The sequence below is a fragment of the Lithobates pipiens genome, unplaced genomic scaffold (assembly GCF_037356315.1).
Source record: "Lithobates pipiens isolate NorthernLeopardFrog02 unplaced genomic scaffold, aLitPip1_a1.2 Scaffold_8, whole genome shotgun sequence".
Classification (NCBI taxonomy): domain Eukaryota; kingdom Metazoa; phylum Chordata; class Amphibia; order Anura; family Ranidae; genus Lithobates; species Lithobates pipiens.
The window spans coordinates 573,318,422-573,340,345 of NW_027507903.1; the positions used below are offsets into that span (position 1 = coordinate 573,318,422).

Consider the following 21,924-nt stretch of genomic DNA (forward strand, 5'->3'; position numbering starts at 1 on the left):
ACCTTTACATGCACATGAACTTTAATGGCATCCCAGTCTTAGTACGTAGGGTTCAATATTGAGTTGGCCCACCCTTTGCAGCTATAACAGCTTCAACTCTTCTGGGAAGGCTGTCCACAAGGTTTAGGAGTGTGTCTGTGGGAACAGTTTGGGGATAGCCCCTTCCTGCTCCAACATGACTGCACACCAGTGCACAAATCAAGGTCCATAAAGACATGGATGAGTGAGTTTGGGGTGGAGGAACTTGACTGGCCTGCAGAGAGTCCGGACACAGTGCTGATTGTATAATATAAATGTAATTTCAGCAGAAGGAGATGCGTGGGCGGGCACTGTCATGAGCTGACAGGCAGGGAGGGGGGAGAGGACGGAGGAGAGCAGAGAGCAGGGCTGAGAATGACGGAGGCACGTAAACTGACCACGGTGTCAGGGCTCAGCAGCCATGATATACCGTGGTCAGTTTACAAAAGGGAAGGGAGAAACTGACAGGATCAGCCAGGTATTATAGGTGTTACAGGGAGTCAAATGACACAGCACAATCACTGTGCTGTATAACATGCTTTAAAGTGCCAGGATCTTTTTTTGGGGGGGGTTACCAAACGCTTTAAGAGTTTTCTTCACTAGAACTAAGGGGCCAAGCCCAACCCCTGAAAAACCCCACACGATAATCCCCCCTCCACCAAATGATTAGGACCAGTGCACAAACCAAGGTCCATAAAGACATAGATGTGCAGGTTTGGGGTGAAGGAACTTGACTGTCCTGACCTCAACCTGATACAACACCTTTGGGATGAATTGGAGCAGAGACTGCGAGTCAGACCTTCTCATCTAACATCAGTGTCTGACCTCACAAATGCGCTTCGTGAAGAATGGTCAAACATTCCCATAGGCAAACTCCTAAACCTCGTGGACAGCCTTCCCAGATGAGTTGAAGCTGTTATAGCTGAAAAGGGTGAGCCAACTCAATATTGAATCCTACAGACTAAGACTGGGATACCATTAACGTTTGTGTGCGTGTAAAAGTAAATGTCCCAATACATTTGGCAATATAGTGTATCTTGTCCATAAGGGCTCTTTCAGACTTATGGTGCCCTATGAAGAGCGATCCACATTTGGATTGCTTTCCAGAGAGCATTTGGCAGGCAGTCATTGACAGAGGGCCTTGTGCAAGATTGCAGCACAGCCCCATTACACTCAATGGGCAACTATGATAGGCTGCACATCAAGTAAAAAATGCCATGGCCGTGGCTGTACAACCCTGTATGGCAATATTGGGACAGTTTGGGTGTGTGCCATTTTTAGCCTGGCCACCCATCTGAAAAAGCACATTTACATAAAATGGTGTCACACTCCTGGCTGCAGGGCCGGCGCTACCACTAGGAGGACTAGGCAGCCGCCTAGGGAGCAGCTACAACTGCTGGTTTCCCTAATCTCCGCTGCGAGCTTGTCAGAGCTTTTCCGTAGTCTGGGGTGCGGAGGTAGGTGTTGGTCTCCTGTCCTCCTCCTCCTGTTCAAGACATTGTGCCAGCCGGCTCTCCCCCAGCACCAGCTCCTCTGGGGAGTTCTCAGGGTCCAGCAGATACATGTCCAGGCGCGGGGGTGTAGCACAGAGGGAAGGAGGAGTGCCATGCCAGGGAGCTTCACCCCCTCTCTGCGCCTCTCAGCACTGCTGGCTGTACTCCGAGAACCGAGCCAGGGACAGCTCCGATGCGAACGGCATGAGGAATCGGGAGAGCAGTGAGTGTAACCTGCAGGAGACTGTCACTGAAGAGAGGCAGACACATAGAGAATGGGAGGCGGTGGAGACACTGAGGAGGCAAGGCCGTCTTAAAGCATGGGCAGGGGCCTGAGGTGCATGGGGAGCCCCCGCAGTTTCCGGCAGACATGTGAACATAGGAGAGCTGCCTGCCAGTAATAATGACAGCATTGCCGGGTGCCAGCAAATAGAAGCTGCACTTCAGAGCTTTGAATGGGACATGCTTAGAGTGCCACCTGATGAAACTCAGGGGCGAACCCTGTGTGAGAAGGGCCCACTCCCCACACTGCCTGAAAAGTACATACGGTCTGGGCTGAGCAGATAAAAGACAGATCTGAATATGTAGAGTGCGTATTATCTCTCCCCCCTCCACTGAGAAGCATGAGACTAGTCAGATCAATTGGAATCCTAGATGGCTTTGATCTTCAGATGGTCACGGTAAGCCTGACTCTTTACTCCTGGATACTATGCCCTTTCTAGGTCACAGAGCTCTGTAACCCCCCTGTACTCTGCCCCTCTCCCCCCCCATACTCTGCCCCTCCCCCCTGTACTATGCCCCTCTCCCCCTGTACTCTGCTCCACCTGTACTATGCACCTCTCCCCCCGTCCTCTGCCCCTCTCCTGCCTGTACTCTGCCCCCCATACTCTGCCCTCCTGTACTCTGACCGTCTCCCCCTCTGTACTCTGCCCTCCTGTACTCTGCCCCTCTCCCCCCGTACTCTTCCCCCTGTACTCTGCCCCTCTCCCCCCTTGTACTCTGCCCTCCTGTACTCTGCCCCCCTCATACTTTGCCATCCTGTACTTTGCCCCTCTCCCCCTGTACTCTGCCCTCCGGTACTGTGCCCCTCTCCCACCTGTACTCTGCCCCCCATACTCTGCCCTCCTGTACTCTGCCCCTCTCCCCCCTGTACTCTGCCCCTTCCCCCCTTGTACTTTTCCCTCCTGTACTCTGCCCCTCTCCCCCTTTACTCTGACCTCCTGTACTCTGTCCTCCTGTAATCTGCCCCTCTCCCCCCATACTCTGCCCTCCTGTACTCTGACCCTCTCCCCCTCTGTACTCTGCCCTCCTGTACTCTGCCCCTCTCCCCCTTGTACTCTGCCCTCCTGTGCTGTGCCCTCCATCATACTTTGCCCTCCTGTACTTTGCCCCTCTCCCCCCTGTATTCTGCCCTCCTGTACTCTGCCCCTCTCCCTGTGTACTCTGCCCTTCCTGTACTATGCCCCTCTCCCCCCTGTACTCTGCCCCTCCTGTACAATGCCCCTTTCCCCCCTGTACTCTGCCTTCCTGCACTCTGGCCCTCTCCCTCTTTACTCTGCCCTCCTGTATTCTGCCCCCCTGTACTCTGCCCCTCTCCCCCCTGTACTCTGCCCTCCTATACTGTGCCCCTCTCCCCACCCGTACTCTTCCCTCCTGTACTCTGCTCCTCTCTCCCCTTGTACTCTGACCCTCCTGTACTATGCCCCTCTCCCCTGTACTCTGCCCCTCCTGTACTATGCCCCTCTCCCCCTGTACTCTGCCCCTTCTGTACTATGCCCCTATCCCCCCTGTACTCTGCCCCTCCTGTACTATGCCCCTTTCCCCCCTGTACTCTGCCTTCCTGTACTCTGCCCCTCTCCCCTCTTTACGCTGCCCTCCTATATTCTGCCCCCCTGTACTCTGCTCCTCTCCCCCCTGTACTCTGCCCTCCTATACTGTGCCCCTCTCCCCACCCATATTCTGCCCTCCTGTACTCTGCCCCTCTCTCCCCTTGTACTCTGACCCTCCTGTACTATGCCCCTCTCCCCCCCGTACTCTGCCCCTCCTGTACTATGCCCCTCCCCCCCTGTACTCTGCCCCTCCTGTACTATGCCCCTCTTCCCCGTACTATGCCCCTCTACCCCCCTTTACTCTGCCGTTCCTGTACTTTGCCCCTCTCCCCCTGTACTTTGCACTCCTGTACTCTGCCCTATTGTACTCTGCCCCTCTCCCCCACTGTACGCTGACCTCCTGTACTGTGCCCCTCTCCTCCCTGTACTCTGCCCTCCTGTACTGTGCCCCTCCCCCCCTGTACTCTGCCCCTCATGTACTATGCCCCTGTCTCCCCCTGTACTCTGCCCTCCTGTACTATGCCCCTCTCCCCCCTGTACTCTGGTGCAGGGACATTTATTCCTTCAGTGACACCACATATGCAGGTGCATTTCTAGCTAAGACCCTGTTCACCCATACTGTAGTGACCTGTCTTTTAAAAATGTTGAATTTTTTTTTGGGGGGGGCGACAAGTAGCTGGTTTTGCCTAGGGCGCAAATGAGTCTAGTCTGGCTGTGCTGTCTGACATAGGTGTAAAAATCAAAAGTGGCTCGACAGAATTACAGATCATTCGGCTGATTACATTGTTCAGTTACAGTATGTATATTAAGCTGTTTGCTTGGAGGAAAGCTTAAATGAGTAACTGTTTAGCTTGAAAGGCCCTTTAAAAAGTGGCATGTGTACTTGGTAAATGAAAACATCCACTGACATGGAAACAAATAGCCGACAAGACTGGATTGCTGGTGATATTACATGAAAAAAGCAAGCGTGCGCTCAGCAGCCAACATACGCCCGGCTAAACAGAAAGGATGCATTGGTTCCCACCAAGCAGAGCAGGCGTGAAATGGAAAAGGTTCTTGGCAGGGGCAGACACCATGCTCTGTGCCAGGATTTTCATTCAGCAGATGGGATGTCCAGGACACCACAGCTGGAAGAGTAACAGCTGGGCCAAAGGGCTGGGTCTCGCTGAGTATCATTCACACGAGTGTGACTCACGGCACTGGCATGTACGGCTGTGGAGGCAGCAAGGAAAACCAGGCCTGGCAGATGTGTCATCAGCACCCCTGGGGAACAGGCCCCATCATCTCATAGCTCAGCAGTATTCAGGCTCCTCATCCTATCCATCACAGTGAGGAATTCATAAAAAGGCTGGATCATTGCTGCAAACACTAACAGGATTTAGCAGATGGAAAAACAGATTAATGCTGGATTACTCAGTATCATTTATGGAGTTCAATTCCCTAAAAAGTAAACCTTTCATAAATATCCCACTGTTGAAGGGTATCTCTGCTTAGAGCGTTCAAAGTTGGTTAGTTCCTTGGCTAGTCAGTTTGGCCTGTTCACATGACCCTTGCTCCAACACCCAAAATGGTGATGGGGGCGTATTAAGATGTATAATGATGGCAGGGAGGAAAAACCCTACAGATTAGGAAAGAAGAGAAGAAATAACACATCGGTGCAAAAGTTAAGTGAGGAAATATAAATCAGTTCTGGAGGTGGAAGGATCAGATGACTCTACTTCACAATGTAGTACCCGGATATGCTTCATGCTTTGCTGACCTCTTCAGATTAGGAAAACCTTTGACTGTGAATAGTAAAACAACAACAATAAAGGAGCCCCATTCTCCTGCAATACCTTTATTACTGTTTAAATAAAATAATATACTCAAAAAATCCATAGAACAATATAGCTCCCAACTGTCCCTGATTTCGAGGGACTGTCCCTGATTTGAAGCAATGTCCCTCTGTCCCTCATTCCTCCTCATTTGTCCCTCATTTTGGTCTGATCTATAGAGTTGTTAATAAAATGCACTTTTTATCTTTCAAAAAGTCATTCCCAGTGCTAAACCTTTCATCCAAATTATAAATTACTGCATTTGTAAATTTTAAAAGCCAGTATAAAGGAAAAGTAGTGGTAAAAATATTCCCTTGTGGACTTAATTAACCTTTTTTTTTTTTTGGTTAATTCGCCTTTAAGGGGGTGTGGCGGGGACGTGTCCTATGCCTACATAGATTTGCTAGTAGGTGTCTCTCATTCCCATCTCAAAATGTTGGGAGGTATGCAATAAACGTGTGCAAAGGACAGATGCCACTCCTTGTATTCACCATCAGATTTAAGAACAAATGCATTTCGAGGGCTATGCCATCTTCCACAGAGGCCAGGTTCTGGTACAGGTTCTGTACTTTATAAAAGCTTATTGTTATAAAACCTACAGATTACAGCCCTAAAATTGGCCATAGATGGATAATGATAATTAATCAGAAACACAAGACAAGAGTAAAGGCGACTAATTTGCAGATAAGCACAACAAACATTACAAGTGCAAACGACAGATAAAAGTAAATATGATGCAAGAGCAAATGTGCGTGCCATCACATGGGACACTTTATTATAGTTTAGATATAATACTGATTCTACTACCTTAATAGTTCAGGCATGGCTTTATGTATGCACTTTGTTTGCTGCAATTGGCTGTCATAATGCAAATTAAACTAAAGATCTATGGAGCAAAAAACATAAATCTCAGTACTCAATGAATCAGTACACCAATTTTATTGAAAGTACAAATTTTATTACACAGATCAAATTTAAAAACAAACACAATGGATTAAAATCAACAAGACAGGCCCTCAGATGGTGGAAAGTGCCCCTCTTAATGGATACATACAAGCCTAAATCCCAGAAACCGGGTACAGTACAGCTGAATAAGGGAAACAGCCACTACAAACACAATGTAATCCTCGACATGTTTAGAAAAAGCCACCTCTTCAGGAGGCATGAGAGGGTCGTGAATTCACTCTGAATGAACAGAAATACAGTAGATCAAATAAAACGAATACAAATACAAAATACTTCTATTTACTCCAGGCTGAGCCATAAGGCTTACCCAGTATAAGATGACAGATACCCACATGGAAGCCAAGCCATGGACCCCTCCCTGGGGGGGGCAGATATGGGAACGGGCCAGTCACAAGAGGCCAGGCACAAAAATAAGCCTGTGCAAAGACATATATTAGGTAAATATAACTAAAGGTATCAAATTTCTATAGAGAGGGCTACATTGATGTTGAAACACATTACTGACCAATTGTGTAAAGTCTCAATGTCAGTCTGGTCAGGGACATCCCCATAGATATAGGTACTGTATATCTCCAATTGCTATGTGAAGGCAGCTAGGCATAAAATTGTGCTTCCACGGGTCACAGGAACAGGTACTTGGCAATCTTTTGTTGGAGACTATTTACACACTGTGGTATGGATGGCTTGAATTTTGGCCAATTCCTGCCAGTCTGCAATTTTTTATTTTATTTTTTTAACAGAAAAGTCTACAATTTTAGTTGGCCGACAGCTTTACTGCACCCTGGTTTTAATAATTCAGGGGACTGACCTGGAAGAAGAGAACAGATCAGAAGTACATTCTTGTCTGCGTACTTGTTTTTGATTTATGACCCAAAGTATTGAAATTAGAGAGGTTAGCAATAGTGACCTACTGTAGATGTGCATTTACTGCTGAAATTAATAAATAGAATTTGATCATTCTACATAATGGCTATCTAATGTCAACTGCCAAAAAGGCACATCCCCTCCAATTATGAGGCCCATAGCAATCATATTGCTTTACCATATAAGACAACCCTACGTGGGAGTTATTTCTTCTTGCTGTCATAAGCAATGATGAACAATATGTTTGCTCTGTATACAGAACTGGGGAATGAAGGGATGTATCACAACTACTGTCATACAACGTGTAACTTTCTCAGACTGTGCTTACCCTAGCAGAATGTCTAGCTAAGCCAGAAGGTCAGTCACATTCTGACAGTGTCCGTCTCTCCTCTACACCTGCTGGGTACAGGCCCCACAGGAAAAGGTTTCTCTAGTTCTCAGCTTACCACGCCGTTAGACATGCACTGGGGAATCCTCCCTGCCAAGATTTATGTATGAAACATCCCAGATCAGAACTATGACAGCCATGCTTCCTCTGTTCTGCTCCTGCAGGATCATAGACACTTCTACTCATCTTTCTTGCTTCATTTACTGTCATGCCTTCTCTGGTCTAAGTGTAATATATTTTAATGCTGACTACTATATCTGTCTCAGTTGTTTAGGTACAGGACAGGTAAAGTGCGACTTCAGATAAAACATTTTTTATTAGGTTTGGATAGATTGGAAAGGGTTAGAAGGTCTGTCAGTTTGTATAGCTGTCCCCACTGAGAAGATTAGTCTACAATTCCTATGGCTATTATCAACTGTACAGATGTCATCACTGGAAAAATATGAACTCTACTTATGTTTTGTGGTAACTGTAACATTTTTGCACTACTTGTCCCCAGCAGCCAAACAAGAAGTAAGTGAAAACCTTCTCAAAATTATATTAGTTTCAAATTCCAGCTGTTATCACCTGTACATGTAAAATTTTGGATTCTCCCACACTATGGTGACAGTGGTCCCCAGGACAAGAATGAGATTCGATTTCCTGAACGGGGACACAGAAAACAATGTAATTAACATTTCCATACTGGAAACAGAGAAAACAATTGTATTGTAATGTGAAATTATACTTAAAATGAATGTGAATTCAAAGGCCAGAAAGACCAGTCTAGGAACAAACAGTTACTTATAGGAAGCCAGAGAATGGCTGCTTCCATTAAAATGCTCAAAAAAAAGGCACAACAGCAATTTTTTAACTTTCAATAAATTCGTTAAAGTTTCAAAATACAATTCAAAGTAAATAATTGATCCGCTGTTGAAACAAGAATATTAGCAAAAGTAACTCAGCACACAAGCATCATTTTATGTTTACAGGATCCAACTTACTTTCCATAACATAGTGTAATAGTCACTATATAGCAGCTATCAACAGCGAAAAACTGCCACAATATCCAGGAAATACACTGTCAAATATGCAGAGGGAGAGAAGAAGAAAGAAAAACAAAGAAGTTGGAGAAGAGGAAAAAAAGAAATCCCAGAGGATTTTAAAAGCATTCAGATGTGTCGTCCAAGATGGACATAGGTCTATGTGCATGTAATGAGTCCATAGGCTCCAAACTTTTTCAAAGCACCTGCCAGTATTACTCACAATGCCAGCATGTTTTTGGATCCTGGATACCTTCTGCCATATCTGAGACAGGGGGACCAAAGCCTTTTTCCACAACCTATCTATTGTCAATTTAGCCACCAAGAAAATGAAAAATAACAATCTTTGGACAGCACGGGAGATAAATGGCTCATTCAGAAAAGCAATATGAGGAGATTTTGGTATCGAAACTACAGTAATCTTACCTGTTCCAAAATCCTCTAATTCTAGGTCATTCCTACCATATATGATTCATACAACATTGGAGGTGACATCTCCAAAAACATAGTGGTGAGGAGTTCTGAAAGAGTTTTGAGAGACGATTAGGAACTAGATACCATTTAGTGAAGACTTTAATATTAGCTTCAATCAGTGAGATTTTCATAATGCCCCTATAGGATAATTGGAAAAAATTGTGCCAAAACTCCAGCACCTTCTTAAATGCCAGATCAATATTCCACTCTCTCATATAGGATAATTTGGTTGGGATGTTAAGCAAGAGCCCATAGATGGTAGAAATTCTTCCTCTATGGCCGAAGTCCTGTGTACACTATTTATCGTAAAGAGTAAGATTCGGGCCTTCAGTGGAATCTGGCCACAAGGAATGTTAAAAATTGAAGATTTGATAGAACCAAAAAGATTAAGAAAAAGGCAATTTCAGGTTATCTCAACAATGTTGTAAAGTAAACAGTCCCCTGGGAGTAAAGTAATGACCAATTCGGTAATTCAGTACATTCACTTGTTCAGCCACCATCGAAAAGCTTTTGAATCCAAACCGAGGGGGGGGCTGGGTTGTTGAAATGGTGTGGTAATGGATGAATCTGAGAAATTCGATTTTCATTTTTCTGCACTCTATCCCAAACAGCAAAGAGATGTACAGTGTTGGGACCAGCATAACCGGTCTATGCTTATCCGGTTTCCACTTTAAAATGGTTGTGAAGGCTAATTGCTTTTTTACCTTAATGCATTCTCTGCATTAGTGTAAAAATCCTTCCAAGATTAGCTCCCCCCAGTCCCCTTAAATACTTACCTGAGCCCGATTTCGATCTAGCACTGTGCCTAAGAGCAGCATTTCTGCACTCTCGCTATCTCTTATTCTCCTCACTGGACATTTAGGCAGCAGTGGGAACCATTGGCTCCTGTTGCTATCAATCAAATGCTGTGAGGGGGAATCAGGGGTGGGGGCCAAGCCATGCTCTGTGTGTCTATAGACGCTTTAAGTAGTACAAAGTATATGGGCATCCTGCCTGTCATTCCATAGCAACCACAATCGCGTCTTTCCTTGCGTAAATAAATCAAGGACAGCTGGGTTAACTGGGCAGCCTGATAATATAGCACAGGATTTGGAAGTCCAAGGCCTCCTCTAGTTCTGGAAGAGAACAACAGTTGTTTTGAGAACCCTGTCCAGCAGCAATTTTATAGGGCCATTGACTACTTACCATTTACTTCCTGAAACTTCCCAAACCTTCCTATTACTCAGGATAATGGTGAGTAAACCAGGTTGGTCAACTTATATTCACACCTTTCAAGTGGATGGTCTGTAGATGGTCGTAAAGGCCTTTCCTTCTGCAGCATTAATCAAGCATTATTGGGACCAAAAACGTTTCTAATTATTATTGCAATAACCATACTTCCTCTACTTTGTCGATTTTGGCCCTGATACCCTAGGACAGGGGTGCTCAACCTTTTAAAGCGAGTGGGCCATTAACATGATTTGGTAACCGCTCAAGGACCACAATGAAATGAAATGGTTCAGAATTTTTATTTTGAATAGCATAAAGAACACTTTCCTCCTGCAGCTCCTGCAGGTGTTTGGGAGAGGAGGAGAAGCTGTCTTTCAGTGGTTGGAGATGAAAATGGAGAGGACTGATTCCTGTATATGCCCACGCAGCCCCTCCTGCCTAGGTGTAAAAGAGCGTGTGATGATGAGGCCGCATTGGCCCCTTGGAACATGTGGTGGGGTCACCATTGCAACCCATCACACTACACCAACAGTGGAGAGGGTGTGGTAAAAACACGCCTCAACAAAGTGGTTTTATCTCTCCCCGATCCAAGAGTGTAAACGAGCCCTTACTGTCCCGAGCCCCTTATAAAGCTGCTCTCACACTGAGGTGTTACGGTTTACAAATGCCTGCGAGTTGTCTGTGCTTTGCCATAGACTCCTATTATATCTTTCAGAGAGCACAGCAAGCCCGCAAGATAAAATACAAGTGTGCTTCCCTGGTTTGGGGTCGAGGGCCACATCGTATTGCCGGCGGTTTTAAACCTTTTGCGGCCGCTAGCGGGGGGTAAAAGCGCCCCGCTAGCGACCGAAATGCGCCGCAAATCTGCTGCAAATCCGGCGGTAAAACGCCACTAAAAATAGCGGCGTTTTACCGCCGACGCAATGGGCGGTGTGGTGTGAAAGGGGTCTAAGGGTAGAGTGATTTCCCCAGCAAATCTTTAACCGATACCTTATTTCTACATATAAACGTTCTCTATTATGTTTCAGGAATCTCTTCTAGCGTTTGTCTACTATTTTCTCTATGTATCTGCTTCTTTTTTTTATACATTACTTTTTATGGTTGGGTCTACTTTTACTGTTCTTGGTGTATGTTAATTGTAATGCTCTTGGTTTATGCTCATTTTCCATTTATTGGTGTCTCCTTTTCACATTCCTCTCGCTGAAGCCTCTCTTGGCCCAACAGCCCACTCCGGAACCTGCCCCTCGCAAAAAGGGCAAGGGGAAAGGTAAAAAGAAGGATAGAAAGGGCAAAAAGAAGAAGAAAAAGTCTGTAGTTGAGCAGACAGAGCCGGTGCCCACTACTGTCATAAGCACAACACAAGGATTTACTACCTCAACTGCTACAGAGCCAGTCACTCTCTTCATGGTAACCATCTGTATGACCGCATCATGCCAATATGCTTGTCAGTCTGCAGTGTGCCGCTGGAGACTGTCAGGGATCCTTCATTGTGGCTGATATTAATCATTAACATCATGAAGCTAGCAGAACATTTTCCATGATCTCATCCAGAACTAACATCATCTATAGAAATATTCTGGCATTCTGGAATGCTGTGTTTATATCATTAGCAATTGCTTTAAATAATGTTTTTGTATCCAGGCCAAAGATTTCAGAATTTAGATTTTCAAGTAATCCTGATAGTGAAGAATTGGGACATGCATAACTTAAATACTTAAATGATCTTTCTGGGTTGGGTTTTTGTTTTAAACTAAAACCCTAGGACCCACTGGAGTCAGGTAATGAGGTTAGAAGTATGCAGGTCCAACGGTTTAGGTGTGGCACAGCCTAACTAGGGTTTGTCAGGAATCCAAGCTTAGCCTTGAGAAAAGTGGACGTTTAAACCAAATCAGCATGTCAGGGTATAAACATACATATGAACAGTTAGGTGACTGAAGGAAATCAGTCAGAACAGCAGGTAAAGTCAAAGTTGAGGTTAAGCAAGCGAGAAGCCAATTGAGGAGGAGCAAGCTGTACACCACAGCTCAATGCAACAGGTCAATAGGATAAGCAAAATCACAGGATTTGTAATACTAAAACTGAAAAAAGTGGAAGTCAGGAGTCAGACCTCCAGATTGAGACATAGCTCCTTTTTTATACGGTATATTCAAACAGAAGGTTGGGTACTTTCTATTTGCATGGACCTTCATGCACATACAGCTACACAAAGTGCACGTCTACATGTGTGCACCAGGAAAGCTGGCAAGCCAACATAGCTGTGTAATTAGGTACCTAGGTAAAAGTTTTTACTGACACAGCTGCATTCTGTTAACAAAGCTATATCTTTTTTTCATTCACGGTAACAAGAAATATTTGAACATTTCCAACTGTGTGCACTGGATTTATAGAGAGTCTGCACAAACAGAATAAAACAGTTTCTTACAGTGGAAAAGTCCCCTATAGTTTCAGTATCTAATTAACTTGACAGGTACAGCATGTAAAACTGACTTTAAACTCCATGGGCCAGTAATAGGGCTGCCCGTTTTTTCCATAGAACAGTCTTAACTGTATGCACAATGTTTGTGGACTTTAATGAAGGGCGTTTTTTTTTCGTCAAAACGTTGTACTCATCGGGAAGGCTTTGGTCTTTGGGAAGATATAAAAAAGGGGGAGTATCCAGGATCAACCACGTAATAATGAAGTTTGAATAACTCAACTCAATGTAGGTAGTAGGAGTGAAAATGTAGTAGCAAGGCAGATGTAATAGGCCAATGAACATGAAGACATTCCTCAGCAATAGACAGGCTTGAGAAAAAGCACTTCAGCACTTGACACACAAGCCAAGTGAATAGAGACTGCTGCTCCTGAGTAATGCCTGCTACAACAGCCAAATGTCAATCCATGTTTGGCCATCTTAAGTCATGCTAATTATTTTCTTGGAATGCAAAAAAAAAAGAACAGCAATAGGCTGATATACATTCTTAGAGAAAATATTTCTCCAGCCTCCTTCCGATGTGGCTCACTTTACCAAAATCCCAGGCTTTTGGTTAAGTGAGCCACATAATATCTACAGAGAGATGTAAATATCACATAATATCTACAGAGAGATGAAGGGTCAGCTTATCTGAACCCTGATTCTTTCTTTCAGAAGTGAGCTTATGACCACATTTTTAGCATATTGGGTTTTGTGCACAACACAGGAGGTAATCAAGAGAAGTATTTTCTGCAAGAAAGGTTAGTAGTGATATTTGTTTTTACCAAATACGCTGCTAACTTGGCAGCATTTTAACATTTGAACATAGATCCACCTATGAGAAGATAGAATTACAGCCTAAAGCCGGATATATACTAATAGATTTCCGAACGTTCGTACGAACATTCATACAAAAAAAAATTTCTGTACATTTGATGATATAAGGGATGTCATTCAAAAGTACTCCAAAAAATGTTTGCTTTTTGTCTTTGATTTTGGAGTGCCTGGACTTTCCCAAACAAAGGCAATATTCGAAATGATTTTGCTCAAGAAAAAATTAGCATTCCAGCTCCTTCAAAATTTCCCATCACTGCAGTTGAAATTGAATGTCAATTTGACTCCACTAACAATTAGAAAAATCAACTGAACATTGTTTTAAATGGAAATGCTGGAGCAAAATTCTGCTAGTGTATGGCCAGCTTAAGCTCCATTCTGAAATAATACACTCTGTAATTGTACATAAAGGTTAAAGGGTATCCTGGTCACATTACAGAAGTAAAAAATTGAGAATGAACTAACTAGTTAGTGTAAAATGTATATTTAAGACCAGCTCTTTGTTAGTAGACCACCTGCAAAGAGTTAATTGGGGGTTGCCAGACAAAGCTGACTATTTCATGATTTATGATGGCAATCTCTGCCAGGTTTCATCCATAACATTTGCTTTTTCACAACATGTGACATCTGTTTTCCACCCTCTCATCCTGGCACTAACTTCTCCCAAAAAGCTTGTCATTAGCTAAAACCCATCTCATTTCATCCCTGCGCTCATGACACCCATTGATGTATCTGTGCCCCGCGTCTTGGGTTGGGCCGTTTCTGCAAGGAGCCTGTTGTGGCAAGACTCTGGTCACCTCTGCAACAACTGGCAGCTGACCATTTTCCACTGTAGTAAACATTTTCCTAAATGAGGAAAAATTAGAACAGATGTTACCATAGCAAATACAGTAATTCTTCCTATTGCAAAGCAGTATAGTGACACCCTTACTGACATATTCATAAAGAATGCCATGGAATATACACTTCCCACCAGAAGATGACCTGTTTAAACAAAAACTGGAGTCAAGGGAATGCAGTGGTGAGCCCAGTAGCAGTCAGTTAGCATTGATACTTCAGTCTGGCAAAGTGACAGCAGGACTGTGATTGGCTGCAGTGGCTATTAGCGCTAGTTTATACGTTTATGTCACGTCCTTTTCATTTAGGCTAACTCCACGCTTATGGGCTTATAGTAATGTAAGCATTATCCCAATGCATATTAATGTTCTGTTTGTGTGCATTTTTGTGCATTGCCATCTACTATGCACATTTACAGTATAAACAAATGCACCTGCATTACAGCCTATAATGCCAGTGCGCCACAAAGCACAGACGTGAATACTCTGTATGTTGTGGTGTGCCGTGTGGCCCAAAAGAAGTGTGGGTGATTTCTTTTATGCATTAAGGTTTATCAAGGACCAATTCAAAGTGAGCCAGTGGTGGACTGAGATTAAAAACCTAAAAGAGGACACAGTAGGTAGTCTCAGGTAGTCCCAGCTGTAATGGTAAAGTCAGTTGAAGGTAATCCAGACATGGTAAAAGTGACAGAATGGATTTAAAACATAAAAAAAAAATTAGATTGCTCTAGATTGTATGATGGAACTCAGCAGAGCTTTACCACATTCACTAAGCTCTGAAAGCAACTGTACTTGCAAAGTGCACAGTCTATTTGCCTTTGGTAAATCCACCCCAAGGGAAAGAGTATGGTTGCAACTTTTCTGAAGACTGTAGTATGTCAGAGTAAAGTCAACATCAATGCAAAGTCTTTATTAAAGAGGAAGTAAACCCTGATGGGTTTACTTCCTCTTTGATTCCCTGCAAAGGTAAAGCATAATGGACAGTGTCACTTACCTGACACAGGAGCCAGCGATGTCACCGCTGTCCCCCGTAGTTCCGAGCGTCCATCTTCTTGGTGGGTCTCCGTGGGTCTCGCTGCTCCGGCGCTGTGATTCGCCGGAGCAGTGATGACATCACTCCCGCGCATGCGCACGGGAGCCGACACTCGCAGCATATCGCTGCGATCTGCGGCTTACCCAGTGCGCCTGTGCGCTGCTGTCTTCAGGTAAATATCTCCTAAACCGTATAGGTTTAGGAGATATTTCTTGGACCTACAGGTAAGCATTAATCTAGGCTTACCTGTAGGTCAAATTGGTTTGTAAGGGTTTACAACCACTTTAAAGAAGTTACAAAATGCAGGGTCAACAAGAAACATCCAGATGTAGCACAGACAGACTTCTCATATGCTGTCCCATCATTTGTTGCTGAGGTCACCTTGATAAGCCAGCTGAGCTCCTGCCTGAAACTGTTCAGCCCTAATTCTTTCATACTCAATAAAAATAACTTATTCTTCTGATTAAATCACCAAAGACAGAAACAAAACCAAAGCCTACAGAAGACCCCCTTTTCTCAGAATATGAATTTCCAGACTATTTATACACACCGTCACCTGAAGAAGACATCACCGTGTCCACTGTAACCGTCAGCATCAATGCGACTGACTATGAGGTAATGTACAGACTTATCCATATTTGTTGTGATTTATGTAACATCAATTTGATGATTCTATTATTGCTGTCCCCCATAGGGCATGACTGAAGAGTACGCGACCGGAGAAGAGGAAGATAACCGAAAACCAGATGACTATGAGATGAGAGAGTATGACGATGAGGACTTTGATGAAGGAGACGACAGATATGGTCCTCAGGAGCGTGGTACAGTGCAGACCAAAGAAACTGAACCTCAGGTAATGAGATAGCTATACTGTATATTATGAGCCATTACCTGTAAATATTGGCATTCTTGCTTCAAGTTGTGAGTGATGATGGATAGGTCAATAGTCATAATCTGAACTTCTGTATTTATCCACATTATTTTATATACCTGTTGACAGTCTGAAATACAAGCAAGACTGGGCATGTCTTCTCCAAACCTACCTAAGCGTTGATCTAAGATGTCTTTCTCTGCAGAAAGAGTACAACATTGCCTTCTCAAAGCAGAAGGTACTTAATTGCTCTTATCACATACCCAAAAATAATTTGGTAGAGCCACGCCAAGTGTTCCTTCTGTTTTTAGAGCCAGCTGTACATCTAAAACCACTACATGATTGTACAGGTACAGCCTTAAAGTGTTTGTTACCCCGACACTTCATATTCCTGATATGTGCCTGCTGTACCTTGTACTTGTATGAGAAAGTATCCTGTTCTCTTTGTATTGCTTCCTTTATGAGAAATCCATGGTGTTTCTGCTAGTCCCTGTGCTTTCCTATTAAAAACTGACCACACCAAGCAGGAGCGCACACCCTGGTCACTTTTCTAGGTATAAAATAGAAAAAGGTCCCAATATTCAATCATTTATATACAAATGTAAAAATTGGATCATTAGAGCAGTCCACAAGCGATGTGAAAATATATCCTGATGTCAGTCTCCACCATCCACCGCCGTAGTGATCTTAAATATCAGTGCTTCCACCAGCAGCTGAAAGGCTCTTACCAGCTCCTATTGATCCCTCATTACAAGGGATCATTAGCACTTGTGGCTTTAGCCCAACCAAAGCCTTTCTCCAGGTCCAGATGGTCTCCCAACAAGATCACCCCTTGGCACTGTATAAGATGTGAAGATTTCTCACTCTAGCTAAGCTGGGAACTCAGTGTACTCTCCTCCAATGATCAGACTTGTCCTGACATGCCCCCTCTGCACAGCCTTTCACTGGAAAGCTCAGTGTCCTGCTGCTTCTCCTCCCCCCAGCTCTTACGCAGCTGAGAACAGAGGGAATATGATTTCTAAAAAAGAAAAAAAGGTATTTATAATGTTTTTTTTTTATATATATATATATATATATATATATATATATCTATACAAAAATGTTTTGCCTTTCAATTATATTTTTAACTGAATGGGTTGTTTTACAAAGTGATCATTTACAATCTCTTTAATATAGGGCAGGGATATGCAATTAGTGGACCTCCAGATGTTGCTAATCTACAAGTCCTATCATGCCTCTGCCTCTGGGTGTCATGCTTGTGGCTGTCAGAGTCTTGCTATGCCTCATGGGACTTGTAGTTTGGCAACAGCTGGAGTTCCGCTAATTGCATATCCCTGATATAGGGTGAGGTATCTAGCATAGTGTATATACAGCACTTTCAACCTTCCTAACTCTCATCAAAGTAAAGCATAGTAGCGACTTTTTAAAGCAGAAGGTATTTGCAGGTCTCACTTCTATCACTTCTCTCACTTCTATCACCAATACCAAAAATAAGCGACTTATCCATTATTTTAGAATAGTAGGAAGACCCAGAGAAAACATTTGTACCCCTTGACCAACTATACATTCAAAACTGCTAGTTAATAGCACATAAAGATTGATTAACTAAAAATGGAAAGTGCAAAATCTGGTGCAACTGTGCATGGTAGCCAATCAGCTTCTAACTTCAGCTTGTTCAATTAAGCTTCGACAATAAAAAAAACTTTAAAGCTGATTGGTTTCTATGCACAGCTGCTTTAGATTTTGCACTCTCCAGTTTTAGTAAATCAACACCATACAGTCAAATATTAAAGAACGATGTATTCCAAACTGCATACGTTGTTTTAGGCTTATTGGCCATTATCAGTACAAAGTGTGAAGTCGTTTTTATGACGCAGAGCTTGAAGAGCAATGAGAAGGTATAACAAAATATGTTATGGTGAGACAGGCCAAGTGGGATTTGTGATAAGACAAGTGAGACCTATTATTATTATTATTATTTTAAGAAGGTGTGCTTTTTACTGTTTTAGCGAAAACCCTTTTGGTTTCTTTTGGCCCACCTCACCAAAACTTGTTTAATTATAACTGTTTGTATGTAATTCTCATTAGTGAAAGGCTTTAAAGGCATGGCTTCTGTGGAATAGAAATTTGGGAATATCAAAACTCTACAACATCTGAAGAGCTTTGTTAAAGCAAGCTATTCTGCAGTAAAACACTTCAATAACAAATTAAAAATGTAAAAATGTATCTCCTACTTTATTAGCTTTTAGACGATCCCTGAAAACACTTCTCTTCAGAGAAGCCTACCCCACCCACACCTAATTGTATTTTCATTTTCTCCATCAGCTCATCCCCCACAGTTATTACCTTTTTTTGTTTCAACTTGACCCTCCCTTCTAGATTGTAAGCTCTAACGAGCAGGGCCCTCTGATCCCTCCTGTATTGATTTGTATTGTAAGTGTACTGTCTGCCCTCATATTGTAAAGCGCTGCGCAAACTGTTGGCGCTATATAAATCCTGAATAATAATAATAATAATAATTAAAAAAAATGATTCCTCTATGTATGATGTATAAACCTCACAATACAGGAACGGGTTCAGGTATGAAGATGATTCCTTCATAGTTAGCTCTCCATCTAGAACTGCTGCTTTATAGTAAAGGTACAGGAACTGAATTTCACCACCCATTATTCAAAACTGATAAGTAAATATCAAAATATAAAGTGTTACCCCTTAGAAAATGTTGCATGCTGGGTATAGTATATGCATGTGGGTGTGTTTCCTTTTTAGTCTAATTTCCTATTTTTACTGTTTTTGCATAGAGCTTGAAGGGAGAGAAAGGAGAGCCCGCCATAGTGGAGCCTGTGAGTAGAATTACACCAATGGTATCATGACTCCTACATTTCTGAGGGTACAATCTTAAAAAGTCCTGGTGAAAATAATTTCATTCTTGTTTTAGGGCACCGTGATTGAGGGTCCAATAGGATTCCCTGGGCACCCGGTACGTATAACAGGTTAAAGGACTGTCATTAAAAATATTTTTAAAAGTTATTTGTGTATTTAGAGGGGGTATTCCAAGCATTTTATGTATGTATTCAATGTATTGCGTTTTATACTGTGCTGCTAAATGCAACTTTTCTTATTTAAGGACTATACATTGACAGATCCCTTACCAAAGCACAAAAGTATGGATCAGCCCTTAGCGTAGCCTCCATTAACACACACTGAAATTCATTTTCTGAGTTCTCTCAATGGATTGTCTTTAGCAATATATGAAGAACTCACTAATTAACATTGGTTTTTCTATACCACAATGAGCCAGTGTTTGGTGTGGGGGAAGACTTTAAGCCCAAAATTTAAGTTATCCCAAAGTAGCAGAGTGTACCCAAGATTAGAGCTTTTTTACTAATAAAGGCCTTGTGGTGCCTTTTTTTAGGCAGTGTTCTCGATCTTTAAAGTCTAAAAAGATTTGCCCAAGGTTTGGTAACTCCAGCAGAAAAAAATCTTTCCCCCAGCCAGTAACTATCCAAGGCCTCTACAGCCAAGAATGAATAGTAAGCTGAGACTGGTGCTCAGACAGTTAGCTCTCTCAGAACCCAATTGAAAATAAAATATTGACTTTCCTGTGATACATGGTAAAGGACAATAATATTTCTCATTCTGTGCATTTGTTATTGGCTTTCTACATACGTTTTGCATGTTTAACATATATCACTTTGTAAATTACATTACATTTTATGTGTCCTGTCTAGGGAGAACCAGGACCTCCTGGGCCTTCAGGACCTCCTGGACCACTTGGAGATCCAGGTGAAAGGGTAAGAAACTACCTTCATTTACAATTAACTGCATCTAACCTAACTGTGGTAAAAAAGAGATGTAATTTTTGCATAATTAAACACAGAAAACGCTTTACATGACTGTAGATTAGCACAGAGATGAGATATCTGATGATCTAATTTCCAAAAATAGTTTTAACCACTTCAGTTCCGGACCAATAAACACCTTAAGGACCAGAGGTCTTTTTGCAATTTCGCACTGCGCTGCTTTAACTGGTAATTGCGCGGTCATGCAATATTGCACCCAAACGAAATTTGCGTCCTTTTCTTCCCACAAATAGAGCTTTCTTTTGATGGTATTTGATTGCCTCTGCGATTTTTTTTTTTTGCGATATAAATGAAAAAAGAGCGAAAATTTTGAAAAAAAAAGATATTTTCTTCTTTTTGTTATAAGAAAAATCGAATAAACTAAATTTTAGTCATACATTGAGGGCAAAATTTATTCAGCCACATGTCTTTAGTAAAAAAAATGTCAATAAGCGTATATTTTTTGGTTTGCGCAAAAGTTATAGCGTCTACAAACTAGAGTACATTTTCTGGAATTTACACAGCTTTTAATTTATGACTGCCGATCTCATTTCTTGAGGTGCTAAAATGGCAGGGCAGTACAAATCCCCCCCAAATGACCCCATTTTGGAAAGTAGACACCCCAAGGAAATTGCTGATGGGTATGTTGAGCCCATTGAATATTTATTTTTTTTGTCCTAAGGGATTGAATAATGACAAAAAAAAAAATAAAAATTTTTTTTTACAAAAAGTTGTCACTAAATGATATATTGCTCACACATGCCATGGTTATATGTGAAATGACACCCCAAAATACATTCTGCTGCTTCTCCCGAGTACGGGGATACCACATGTGTGGGACTTTTTGGGAGTCTAGTCGCGCACGGCACCCCGAAAACCAATCACCACCTTCAGGATTTCTAAGGGTGCAAATTTTTGATTTAACTCCTCACTACCTATCACAGTTTCGAAGGCCATAAAATGCCAAAATAGCACAAAACCCCCCCAAATGACCCCATTTTGGAAAGTAGACACCCCAAGCTATTTACTGAGAGGCATGTTGAGTCCATGGAATATTTTATATTTTGCCAAAAGTTGCGGGAATATTACAAACTTTTTTTTTTTTGCACAAAGTTGTCACTAAATGATATATTGCTCACACATGCTATGGGCAGAAGTCAAATTACACCCCAAAATAAATTCTGCTGCTTCTCCCGAGTACGGGGATACCACATGTGGGGGACTTTTTGGGAGCCTAGTTAACTAGCTACCTAGCGACACTAGCGACACTGATGCAGCGTTCAGAAAAATTATCGCTTAGTGACACTGGCAAAAGGGGGTGAAAGGGTTAACTAGCGGAAATCAGGGGGTTAAAACCATTATTGGGTAGTATATCGGGGTACCTAGCGCTATAAAAACCTGGCGGTGAACCTAAAAAAATAACTAGCTACCTAGCGACTGTAGCGACACTAATGCAGCGATCAGAAAAACGATCGCTTAGTGACACTGGCAAAAGGGGGTGAAAGGGTTAACTAGCGGCAATCAGGGGGTTAAAAACATTATTGGGTAGTATATCGGGGTACCTAGCGATATAAAAACCTGGCGGTGAACCTAAAAAAATAACTAGCTACCTAGCGACACATGCAGCGATCAGAAAAATGATCGCTTAGTGACACTGGCAAAAGGGGGTGAAAGGGTTAACTAGCGGCAATCAGGGGGTTAAAAACATTATTGGGTAGTATATCGGGGTACCTAGCGCTATAAAAACCTGGCGGTGAACCTAAAAAAATAACTAGCTACCTAGCGACTGTAGCGACACTAATGCAGCGATCAGAAAAACGATCGCTTAGTGACACTGGCAAAAGGGGGTGAAAGGTTAACTAGCGGCAATCAGGGGGTTAAAAACATTATTGGGTAGTATATCGGGGTACCTAGCGATATAAAAACCTGGCGGTGAACCTAAAAAAATAACTAGCTACCTAGCGACACTAGCGACACAT

At 42.7% G+C, this 21,924-nt stretch overlaps 1 protein-coding gene across 2 annotated transcripts in view; it reads left to right on the forward strand.

Moving 5' to 3' along the window:
• Positions 1-21,924, forward strand: part of COL5A3 (collagen type V alpha 3 chain) — a 266,605-nt gene that overhangs the window by 157,768 nt on the left and 86,913 nt on the right. The window contains exons 6-11 of one of the 2 annotated variants that reach the window (XM_077470190.1): positions 11,284-11,484; positions 15,710-15,847; positions 15,927-16,085; positions 18,905-18,946; positions 19,042-19,083; positions 19,835-19,897. In XM_077470190.1, coding sequence (XP_077326316.1) covers positions 11,284-11,484; positions 15,710-15,847; positions 15,927-16,085; positions 18,905-18,946; positions 19,042-19,083; positions 19,835-19,897 — 645 coding nt within the window. The remainder of the gene's footprint in view (positions 1-11,283; positions 11,485-15,709; positions 15,848-15,926; positions 16,086-18,904; positions 18,947-19,041; positions 19,084-19,834; positions 19,898-21,924) is intronic. The other variant, XM_077470191.1, reaches the window with a different exon arrangement.